Source organism: Diaporthe citri, assembly GCF_014595645.1.
Source record: "Diaporthe citri strain NFHF-8-4 chromosome Unknown scaffold_23, whole genome shotgun sequence".
Lineage (NCBI taxonomy): Eukaryota > Fungi > Ascomycota > Sordariomycetes > Diaporthales > Diaporthaceae > Diaporthe > Diaporthe citri.
In genome coordinates this window covers 17,814-31,096 of record NW_025064868.1, presented here as the reverse complement: position 1 = coordinate 31,096, position 13,283 = coordinate 17,814, and the positions used below count along the sequence as shown (strand labels likewise).

General features: G+C 19.4%; 1 protein-coding gene across 1 annotated transcript; it reads right to left on the bottom strand.

Annotated features, from left to right (window-relative positions):
- Positions 1 to 9,046: 9,046 nt before the first annotated feature.
- Positions 9,047 to 10,880, bottom strand: INS49_007557 (uncharacterized protein; the record flags this gene model as incomplete). Its single annotated transcript, XM_043168320.1, has 4 exons — positions 9,047 to 9,300; positions 9,358 to 9,412; positions 9,464 to 9,859; positions 9,915 to 10,880. The coding sequence occupies 4 exons, from the start codon at positions 10,878 to 10,880 to the stop codon at positions 9,047 to 9,049; spliced, it is 1,671 nt and encodes a 556-aa protein (XP_043016779.1).
- Between the last annotated feature and the right edge of the window lie 2,403 nt (positions 10,881 to 13,283).

Genomic DNA, 13,283 nt, shown 5'->3' with positions numbered 1-13,283 from the left:
GCCTTAAAAAAAAAGTTATTAAAATGCTTAAAAATTAATAAATTAATAAAATTATTAAGAAATCCTATATTACTTATAAAAATTTATAATTTCTTATAAAAAAAAAGATTTTAATTATTAATTTATTAATAATATCTTAAAAGTTAATAAAATTATAATTAAAAATACCTTTATCTTATTATTAATAAATAAATTTATTAAAAAATTTATAATATATAAAATATTATTTTTTCTTAATTTTTTTTTAAGATATAATTAAATTAAGCTAAATAAGAAAAATTAAAATATTATAATCTTTTTTACTTTAATTAAATTATTTTAATAATATAGCTTATTTATAAAAGCTATAAATTTTATTACTTAATTTATATAATATATAATTTAAATCTTTTATAATTTAATTCTTATAATATATAAATTCTTTTTTAATAATATTATAATTAAAAATTTAAAAATAAATTATAAAAATAAAGAAATATTTATTTTATTAAAGGTTTAAAAATATATAATTAAATATATTAAAAACCTTAATAATATTCTTTATAATTTTAAATTAATTAAAAAAGTAATTAATATTATTAAATTAAAATAATATAAGTAATAAGCTAATATTATTAATTATACTTATAAAATACTTAATTAATTTTTATTAAATAAAAAGATTATTAAAATTAATAAATAAAATATTTATAAAAATATAATTAAGCTTAAATTCTTTTTAAGCTTATTAAACTTTTATAAAGTATAAATGCTTTTTTATAAGATTATTATTAAGCTATTATTTAATCTTTTAAAAAAAAGATACTTTATTAATAAACTTTAAATTATTAAAAAGCTATAAATACTTTTAAAGTTATAATTACTTTAAAGCTATATTTAATTAATATTAATTATTTTAATAATAAAATTATTTTTATAATAAATATAAATTTTAAAGAATAAAGTATATACCTTATATAAATTAAAAATAAATTATAATACTTAATTTAATATAAAAGTAATATTTAAAAAAGGGTTAAAAAGCTATATAATATAATAAAATAAAAATATAAAGCTATTTTATATATAATTAAGTATTTATACTTTTATATTTATAATATTTACTTTACTTTAAAAATAAATTTTAATATTTTAATTTAATAATTAAAAAGATTTACTTTAAATATATTAAGCGTTTATATTATAAGATAATTAATTATAATTAAAATATATAATTTTATTATTTATTATATTAAAAGTTTTAAAAATATTATTATAAATATATTTTTTAAAAAGCTATTAAGGTTATTAAATAAAATAAATTATAAATTTAAAAAAAATATTAAGAATTAATATAATACTTTTCTTAATTAATTATTTTAACCTTAATTATTTAATTAAGAATTATTATTATTTAATAGTTATTTTTAATTAAAAGAATTATTTAAGATTACTTAATACCTTTATTATAAGATTTATTTTAAAAACTTAATATTATAATAATAATTATTCTTTTATAAAAAGGCTTATTATTTCTTTATTTATAAAGAAACTCTTTAAAAATAACTTAAAAAGGATTTACTATAATAATAAGTTATTAATAACCTTAATTAAAGGTAAGAAATTATTAAGAATTATTATATTCTTTTTAAGTATTATAAAAGAAATACTATTTATTTTTAAATTTAAGCTATATATTATTAAAAAAGAATATATATTAATATTAAAAAAGCTATTATTAGCTATTTTTATTATAATAAATAAAATATTTAAATTTATAATAATAAAATTATTTTAATTATACTAAATTAATTATTTATTAAAATTTATATTAATATTTAATATTTACCTTTTAATTAAGGATATAATAAGCTAATTAAAAAATAATATAATTTAATAAAATAAATTAAAATTATGCCTTTTAAAATAGCTAATTTAAAAAATATTAAGAAGTTCTTTATTTAAAAATTCCTTTTAAATAAAAGCTTTTAATAAAGATAATAATAAATAAAAAATAAGAAAATATAAATTAATTTGCTTAATATCTTTTAATAATTAAAGTTAAGAAAATTATAATTTTAATATATAATTCTTATATTAATAATATTATTAAATATAAGTATTTTATTATTATAATTATTATTAAAAAGATGCTTAATAAAGAAATTAAAAGTTAAATATAAATTTTACTTTATGCTTTTTTTATTAATTAAACTTTACTTAAAAGATTTTATAAAAAGAATTTTTTTTATTTTTTTTATAACTTTAAATTAATTATTTTAATTAAAATCATTATTTCTATATAATATATTTAAATTTAAACTTTAAATATATTTCCTTAAAATACTTTTAATTCTTAGCTTTATTTACTTCTTAATCTTTTATAAAATATAAATATAATAATTAAATTAATTTTAAATTATAAAAAGAAAGCTATATAATAAGATATATATTATAATTTCCCTTAACTTATTCCCTTAAAAAAATAACTTAGTTTTACTTATTAATAAGTAAAGGAAAGTTAATTATTTTTTATTTTAAAAATTAACTTATTATTAATTTAGTTTTTTTATTATTTATAATATTTATTATAATAATATTTATAAATTTTAAATATTTAATAATATTTACCTTTTAAGTATATTTTTATTAAAATAATTAAAAAGATTTATTAATTATTTTAAAATATAAAAACTTAAACTTTATTTACTTTAAGAAATTAATTTTATAATTATTATAAATAATAACCCCTTTTTAAATATTTTAATAAAATTTAGCTTATTTAACTTTATCTTAAATAACCTTAACTTTAATTATTATTAAAATTAATTAAATATATCTTTATTTATTATTTAAGTATATTAATTATTTATAAGTTTAAATTTATTAAATTTTTTAAACTTTAATATTTAAAATGCTAAACTTATAATATGCTTATATATAAAATAAAGAAATTTAGGAAATAAGCCTTTATAATTTATTAATATTCTTTTGCTTTAATTAAATAACTTTTAATATTCTTAATATAATTAGCTTAATAATACTTTTAAATTTTAGCTTAAGTATTTATTTAAAGGGGGGGGTTATCTTTTCTTATATATATATATATATATATTTATTATAATATAGAATTTCTTTTTATATGCATTTATTTACTTAATTAAATTTAGCTTTAAGTTTAAATATAAAATATTATATTTTTAAAAAATGCATTATAAAATTTATTATATATTTATTTATTATTTTCTTATTAAAATTAAAAACTTTCTTTTTCTTTTAATAACTTAATTTACTTTTCTCTTTTTCCTTTTATTTTAATTATTATTTATACCTTGCTAAAAGCTTATTTTTATAATTAATATAATAAGAATTTTATATTATAAGATTATAATTATTAGCCTTAAATAATATTAACTTTCTTATTTTAAATAATATTAAAGCTAATTATTCTTTTAAGCTATGCCATTTTATTAATAATAATTATAAAGCTAAGCATACTTTTAAACTTTACTTACTTAATTATTATAGCCTTTTATACCTTCTTTATATTATTATATTTATTAAAAATATAATTAAATTTCTTAATATAATAAATATAATTAATATAAGCATTATTATAAAAACTATATAAGGAGTAATAATTAAAAAAGGAAATTATAATAAGAATGTTTTTATTTATAATTAAAAAAAAGTTATAATTTATATACTTTAAGCAATATTTATAAAAAGAAGCATTTTAATAGCTATAAAAAGCTATAAATAAAGCTATTTAATAATAATAATTAAAGTAATTATATATTATTATTATATACTTTTTATAAAAGGCTTTATTACTTTTCTTAATAATAATAATATTTATATAGCTTTTAATTAAATTCTTAATATTATTTAAAAATTATTTTTTTATAGCTTATTAAGAAATTTATTAAATAGTTTCTTAATTATTTTTTTAAAGGTAGAATTAATAAGTTATTAAATAAAGTATTAATTTTATTTAATATTAATAATTTTATATATATAAATACCTTTTATAAAAGCATTATAAAGAATAGTTTTAATAAATTAATCTTTATTAAAAATGTCTTTTAGCTTAAAGAAAATATAAATACTTTTAATTAAAATTTATTTAGCTTATAAGTTATAATAAATAACTTAAAAAGGGAAAGGAAAATCTTTTTATATTAAACTTTTTAATTTTAATTAAGAAGGGTTTAATAATAAAGATATTATTATAAAAAGATATTAAAGGATAAGAGGATTATAATATTTTACTTTAATTTTAACTTAACTTAAAGGTTAATTAAAATTAAAAGGATATTAAAAAAAGAAAGAAAGAAGAAGAAACTTAAGAAAGAAAAGGAAATTTATATATATAAAGTTATTATAATAAGAGGAGGTAAGTAATATTAATAATAAGCTATTTTATTATTAAAAGGAATGATTTATTATTTTATTTTTAATTAAGGTTGGTTTATTATTAAAAAGGAGTTATTTATTTTTAATTCCCTGCTTATAAAGAAGTTATTTATTTTTTTATTATAAAGGAATTTTAATTAGGTAATTTATTTTAATTTATGCTTAATAAATTTATAAATTAAAAAGAAAGTACTTTATAATTAGCTATTATTTAAGAAAAATAAAAAATTATATACCCTTTTATTTTAATTATTAATAAAATAATAAATTAATAGCTTTTAATAATAATTTATAAGCCTTTTTATTATTCTTTTTTTTTTAATTATATATTATTTAACTTAAGAGTAATAAATTATTAGTATTTATTACTTTAACTTATATATGCTGCTATATTTATTTATTTATAGCTAAGCTCTTTTCCTTTTTCTTTCTTTTTTTTCTTTTTTTTACCTTTATATTATTATTAATTAAAGATTAAAGGTTAGCTGCTACTTAGCTATTTTAATAATAATATATTTTTAATATATTAATTTTTTTCCTTATTTAATTTTTATTTAAAAATAAATAATAATTATTTATAAAAGCTACTTTAAGCTATAATTAAATATTAATTATATTTTTTCTTTATTTTTAACCCTTTTTATCTTAATTACTTATATAATAATCCTTAAAAATGCAAAGCTTTTTTTATTATTATATTTCCCCTTTTCATTATTTAATTTTTATTATTTACTCTTTACTTTATTACTTATTTCCTTTATTTTTTTTCTTTATAATTAAAAGTTAAGATATTTTTTAATTAAAAAAATAAGGTAAAGAAATAATTTTAATTATCTTTATATTATAAAATACTTTAAAATCTTAATATCTTAATTTTAATAATTAAGCTTATTAATTTAAGAAAGAATAATTTAATATTAATAATTATAAAACTTTCTTACTTTAATAACTTTAAAAACTTACTTAGCAAAGCATTATAATTTTTAAATATTATAAATATTTAAAATTAATAAAACTTTATTTAAAAAGTAAATATTAACTTTTTTAAAAATCCCTTTAAAATAAGAATTATTATAAATAAAGTTTATTTAAATAATATTTAATAATTTTAAACTTTTAATTAATTATTATTTTTTAATATAAAATAAATAATATTTAATAATAAGCTTATAAAAATAATATAAAAATATTTCTTAAGTATTAATTTTTATTTTAAGCTAAAAAAATTAATTAAATTAATAAATTTAATAAAATAATATTAAGCCTTTCTTACCTTTAATTTCTTTAATATAAAAAGAATGCTTTATAAATATAAAGAATTAAAAACTTAGTATATTATAGCCTTTATAATTTAATAACTTTTTAACTTTTAAGATATTATATTTTTATTTAAAAAACCTTTATATTATAATTATATTTTACTTAAGAAATATTAATAATATAAATTAATAAAGAATTATAAATTTATTATTATATTTATTTATATACTTAATTATTAAATAATAATAATTTTTAATAAAATAAAGAATTATTGTTTATTATAAAATAATTTTATATTAAGAGATAAGAAGAGTAAGATAAATAAGGATATTAAAATGCTTATTTATAAATATTTAATAATTACTTTAAAAAATAAAATATAAGATTTTAGCAAGGAGTTTATATTAAGATTAAAATAAATTAATAAAATATTTTATAAATAGCATGCTATTAAGTTTATTAAAAATTATTTTAAGGAAAATTAAAGAAAGAATAATTAAAAAGTATAAGATTAAATTAAGGCTTTTTTAATTAAAATTATATATTATAAAATACTTAAAGCTATTGCTAATATTATTATTTAAATATTTACTATTTAATTAAAGCTTAATAAAATTAATAAAGCTATTTAAATATTTATATTAATTCCCCTTATTAAGATTAATAATATAAGAATAATTAAAGCAAGAAATAAGCTTTTATTATAAAGAGATATTATTTAGCAATAATTATTTAAATTGTAATATATTAAAATTATTATTAATTATAAAAAGGGCATAAGGGAAATAATATCTTTAATATAAATTAATTTAATAATTTAATTTTAAATATTTAATATATAATAAAGTATAAATTTTTAAATAGCTTAAAACTAGTTAAGCATAATTTTAATTAAATAAGCCTTTAGCTTAAGTATTATATTATAAGATATTTTAAAGCTAATAAGAAATGCTTATCTTAATATATATAAAGATCTTTTTTATTTATTTATCTTAATAATAAATATAAATAAAATTTAAAGTATATTAATTAATTTAAAATAATTAAAATAATAATAAAGTTTACTTAAAAATAATTTAAAAGGCTTATAAATAAGCTAATTAAGTAATTAAATATAAAGCATAAATATTAAAAGTAAAAGTATTATAAAAAGTAAAAGTAAAAGTAAAAGCTTTATAAAAAGTAAAATTAAAAGTTAATAAAGTTAATATATTATACTTAATATAATAATTAAAAAAAAGAATAAATTTGCTTTTTATTTTATAAAAATATTTAAATCTTTAATAGCTATATTAATGCTAGCTATTAAAATAAACTTTAATAGCTAAAAAAATATAATTAATAAATATATTATTAAGTAAATCTTAAAAATATTTAAAGCTTTTATAAAAAAATAAAAGTTATAATAAAATAAATAAGCAAGGAATTAAAGATAATAATAATAATTAAAATTATAATAAGGTAAATTTTAAAACTTAAAGGCTTAATTAAAGATAATAAAGTTTTATTTTAATAATCTTTGCAATATTTATTATAAAATGCTTAAAAAAAGGTATATTAATAAGTATAAGGAATTATATAAGAAATAATATTATATTAAATTTTAATTAATTATAAAAAGCTAGCTTTTATACTTATTTTAAATATTCTTTTAAGAAATTAACTTTTTTCTTTTTTTATATATTTAATGCTTTAATTAAGCTTTTTTTATTTTTTAGAATTTTTAAAATATTTATTTTTTTCCTTTTTTTAATTCCCTTTTATTTCTATTTTTTCTCTTTATTGCATTAAAGCTCCTCTTTAAGTTATCCTTAAGAGGGTTTAGTAAAACCTATCCCTTATTATTTAAGTAGCTTATTTTTAGTATAATTATACTTATTAATAGTTTAGCTATATTAATTAACTATAAATTAATTCCTTATTACTTAAAAAGTATATACTTTTCTTTAAGTATTATAAATCTTGCCTTTTAATAGTAATAAAGGAATAATTGCTTTTTAATATAAATATTATTAATATAAAGGTTTAAAAAACTTACTTCTTTTTTATATATTGCCTTAAGGTTAAAAAATACCCTTAAATTAAAAGGTTATAATATATATAAGATATATAGCAATAAATAAAGGTAATAAATCTTATATAAAAAGCATTTTTATATAAACTTTAAAGTATAATAGCTTTTATATTTATTTATTATTAATAAATACTATTCTTTAAGGGCATTTAGCTTTATTTAAAAGATAAAGATCTTTTATAGCTATTTAAGTATTATAATATTATTTATTTAATTATTTAATATTGCTATAAACTCTTAATTTTTATAACTTTTAAAAGTTTTAAATTATTATTATTAAATTAACTTCCCCTTAAAAATAATAAGGAAAGGGTATGATTTACTTATTATAAAGATATACTTAAAGAAAGAAATTTATATGCATAACTTATAACTTTCTTAAGTAATAACTTTTCTTTCTTTAAGTTTTAAAATAATGCTATTCTTCTTTTTGCCCTTAGCTATACTCTTTTTATTAATATTATAATAATTTTTTAAATAAATATTTATAATTATTAATAGCTAAAGAAAGTTAAATTATTCCTTAATTATATTTATTTTTACTTTATTTATTTAGCTTAAAGTTATTTAATAGCTTTATATACTTTAAATCTTAAGATTTTTAATAAAAAAAGCCTTTAGCTAATATTTATTAAAAAGTAATTAATATTTTTAAAGAGTAGCTACTTAAGTTATAAAAAACCTTATTTTAAAATATATTATTAATAGCCTTAATATTACTTAATTAATTACTTAATTAAATAAGCATATTTCTTAAGTTTATAATAATCTTATTTAAGATTTTAAGGTATTTAAATAGCTTTAAGTATTATAATAATAATTATAAAATATAATTCTTAAAATGCCTTAATATAAAAAGGCCTTTTAAATATTAGTGCTAATTTAAATTACCTTAAGTGCTATATTTATATTTTCTTTTATATATAGCTTTATAATTAATGAATAATAATGTATTAAAAGTTTAAAGAAAAGAGAAAATTCCGTTATAAAGAAAACGCGTAATATGTAATGGGGTGGACTTAACGCGCACGCGGGTGTGAAGTGGGCTGAATCAGGGGGTGGGCCGAATGTGCAGACCCTGACTTAGATTCCGCCAGATCTGTTCACGCTGTTCTGTTAGCAAAGGCCCATACTTTATCCCGAGCGAAACTCTTGACTGGAACGCGGTATCCATCGTTCCCAGACGATTAGTAGTCAGAAAAACGATCCCACGATAATATTCCAGCATCCGCAGAAACACTATTGACAAGAGGATGTCGTTAGATTCAATATTCATTCAGCTCTGACACGTAAGACGAGATGGGAAAGATAAAATTCTCAATCAAAGGCGTGTCCATAGCCACATTGTTCAAGTGTGGAGGAATGCTTACCGGATACGATTGCATTCCGTGCATGGTTCTCCCATGATCTCTTTTCAAGCACGCCGTCAGCTTCGTCTAGAAGCAATACGGCACCCCATCGGACAGCTTGCTCAAAGATTGTTCTCAGGCGCCTGTCGACTTCTCGCTCAAAGGCAAGCTGGCCAACATCCACCGTCAGCAGCGGCTTCTCCGACACCTCAGCCATGCTCTCTGAAAAAGCCTGATGTAAGTCCCTATCTTTCACAATAGGCGCTCGAAAGAACGTACCAGCTGTCAGCGTCTTGCCAACGCCCGGCGGACCATGTAGCACAATGACCAGACCCTGAGATGGTCAGCTTTTTGTTAGGTATGGAATGGCTTGGGAGTATTTTACCTGACCCTTGCCCTCAATGATATCGCTCGGTGCGTTGTTCGCATCTGCACTCATGTGTGCTTGGATCAACTTCGCAAGTGTGTCCTTGGTCTTAGAATCTGCCATCACAAGAGCCTTCGCGGAGTCTTTTGCCCACACAATCTCTGTTAGATTTTCTATGGTGACAGTGAACCACCTCATTGTGAGAGGCGAACACGCTCTCACCGTACTCGGACAAAACTGCGCTGGAAGGGCCGAAGAGTCGTCTGAAGGGTCCTGTTCGTCCTGGAAATCATCAGAGCCTTCGGTATCTACTGAAAGCGCGTCTTGGGATATCCTCGAGCTAAGAAAGCGGCTGTCACGCTGCTCTCGGTAAAGTGCATATCCAGAGTGGTCGATAATGAGCCGTTCGTCAAGCTAATTTGATACTGAGTCAACGTTCTGGGTCATGTGTGAGTAAGTGTGGACTAACATGTTTGCGTGTTCCGCCATTGGCTCCGTCCAACTTTCTGGCTGGACCCTTATGAACCATATATGAGGGCTGAGTAACAAGGGATTTCCATCGTCGACCGCGTGCTTCCAAGCTGGCGAGGAGATCTTGCCTGTCTTCTGATACGTATCGCAACGGATAAACGTCGAGGTCTGAAATACGACGAGAACCAGCGTAAAGGTAGATTATAACCTTCACTTCCACGGTTTTGAATGCTTGGACTGATGAATCCCAATCCTGATGCAACAGTGTGAGCTGAAAGGCCATTTGAGGACGACCGTAGGAGGACCTATGATATCTATTGCTGAGCTCAGCATATTCTGTAAACGAAACAATATGAAGCTGCGGCTGCTGGAACTCATCCCGAGTATAAACAGTGTCGTTGGGCTGGTAGAGCGCCCATAGGAGGTCAAAGGTCACATAGCCAGAGTTGATGGTGTTTCGGATATCAACATGCTGCGCTAAAAGATTCTTTTCGTACCAGCGCCGCAAAATGTCCAGATCTCGAGAATCATCCCCTTTGAGGCTTCCTGAGTCACTTGCATCCGGGAGGATATTGTCGTAGAACCAGTATAATAGACTGAAAGGTTCGCCGAATGATAGTGAATCATGTCGCTTCCTTATACCCATTGGATTTGTGCGAGGAAGGATTCCCATGATGACCGATACCAAGAATCGGCTTTGCACAGTCACCTGCATAGTACCGTCGTACCAAGAGACCAGTAAAGCAAATTTAGCAGTTGAGACCGTAGGCGATTTGTCCCAGAATGCCTCGTCGATTGTATTTTCAATCCCCCTCTCGTCTGTGGTGACGATGCCCACTCCTGTCAATATGGTGGACTCGGGCATCGCCTCATTAATCCGCTGTATGCTTTTTCTTGATGAGATGGACTCATGTAATTGCCCACCAGTTGGAGAAATTTCTGAGTCTTCCTCCGCCCCTGGCATCTTCAAATAATTCCCACCGCTTTTCATGGGGGTTGAGCTGACCGTTAGCAGGAAATTAGCCGCATGTTTTTTTTTCAGATCCTGTGCCACATTAGAGGAATTGTACCTACGAATCCGGAATGTTGCATGATCGCGACGCTCCATGGTTCAATGGAGAATTTGTAGGCAGCACGGCACTGGGAAACTGCCTGCTTGCTAAACGCGCGACCAACGTGCTCTTCTTGGGTGGTGGAGGTGGTTGTTGCCTTTTAGTCGGCGCGACTGCGGACTTTTGCATAACGTCCCCGGCCCAGATTCCGGCCCCCCCCCCCCCTGATTCCGGCCAGCCGTTTTCTGGTGCACTGGCACTATAAGATACCCACTTTTCAACCTTTTATAATAAATCCAAATTAAATCCCAAAACCCTAACCCTAAATCCAAAATAAAGGATTTTAAATATACTTTTATATAAAGATATATTTAAAAATATAAATTTACTTTAATAATTTTAAAATAATTTTTAAAGTTAAATTATTAAAAATATTAAGATTTATATATATAATATAAGAAGTTTTTAATAACTTATATTTCTTAATTTTATACTTAATCTTTTAATAAAATAAATATAATTAAGTTTTATTATATATAATAAATTTATTATTATAAAATAATAAAGTTTTTTTTTATATTAAAAATTTTAATAAAGAAATATTAATAAATTTATCTTTTCCTTATATAAAAAAATATAAGAAAATATAAATTTATAACTTTTAATATAATATTTTTTAATATTATATAATATATTAATTTCTTAACTTATATTTTAAAAAATAAAATTTTACTTAATTTTATTAAAGAAATATTTACTTAAAAGTAAATGTTAATATTATAACGGGTTTATGTATTGCAAACGCTAAGCACTATTATAGCTAAGCCTAGTTAGATAAAAAAAAAAGAAAGAAAAGGTATAAAAGCTAAATTGCCTAAATTCCAATAATAAAATACTAAAAACCTTAGGTTTTAGGCTAAAACCCAAAACCCTTACCTTAATAAGTTATACTTATTACATTACCTCCTTTTTACCTCCTTTTTAAATTCTATTTATTATATTTAAAGGCAATAAAAAATTATCCATAGGTAGTAAAGACTTGTTTATAAGGCCCTTCCTATAATTATAAATACCCATTAAAATCACCGCTTTCCGCTCCTTTCCTTCCTCCTATTAATAATATATATATTAAATAAGTACCTTAAACCTAAAATTATAATTTCTAACCCTTAATAATTAATATCCAAAGCTTTTTAATTAAAAATTAATAATTCCTAAAATTAAAAACTTGCTATTTATTATGCCATTTACTATTATTTATTTAGTTAAATTTAAGAATTAAGTAAGTTTTTAATTTTTATAATTTTTAACGGTTTTTATTTAATTTCCTAATATTTTCTTAAGAAAATTAATATAAATATTTCCCTTACTTTTTTAATAGCTATAACTATAATTTTACTATTAATAAAAATAGCTAAACCCTAAAGGCTTATAATGATTATTAAAAGGAAAAGCATATAATTTTTATGGAAAAATTATTAAAATTTAGCTAATTATTTTTAATTACTTATAATATAATTCTCTTACTTATCCTTACCTATTAAGAAAAGCTTAAGAATAACGGCATTAATATTATTAAAATCTATATAATAAGATTTTTATTAATTTTTAAGGAAAGATTATTAAAATCTACTAACTTTTCTAAAATGCTTACTTTAAGAAGCTTTACATTATATATTATGCTATATTAAAATACAAGGAAATAAGCATTTTCCTACCATAAGTTATTTTCCCTTTAATTTTTAAATATTTTTTAATAAAAATAATAATCATACTCTTATTTATTTTATTAACTTAATAGTTTAATATATTAATATTAATAATTAAAACTTTTTTAATATATTTTACTAGGTTTTCATAAGTTTTTATTTAAATTTTAAATTTAAATAACTTAAGTTTTAATTAATTAATTTATAAGTTAATAATGCTTTTGAATTAAAAAAAAGGATTTCTTACCTTTATGTTTTGCTTTATTATTATTTTAAATATTATAAAGATATTCTTAAAAATCCACCGTTTTTCCTCAAAATTTAATATTTTTATATATTATTACCATAAATCATTCCTTTAAGAGCTACCTTTTACGCCTCCCTTAATTAATTAATAAAGCTTATACTTTATTTTTTATAAATATATACTTTATTTCCTTATACTTTATTTCCTTTAAAGGTAAAAAGCATATAAAAATAAATCCTATTTTCTTGCCGCTATGGGTTCCATTCCCTTTATTTAAATGCCGTAAAATTATCCCTAAATTTCGGATTTTTCTTAACCTTATTTAAAATTTTACCTCTTTTATTCTCTTTTTTTTCTTT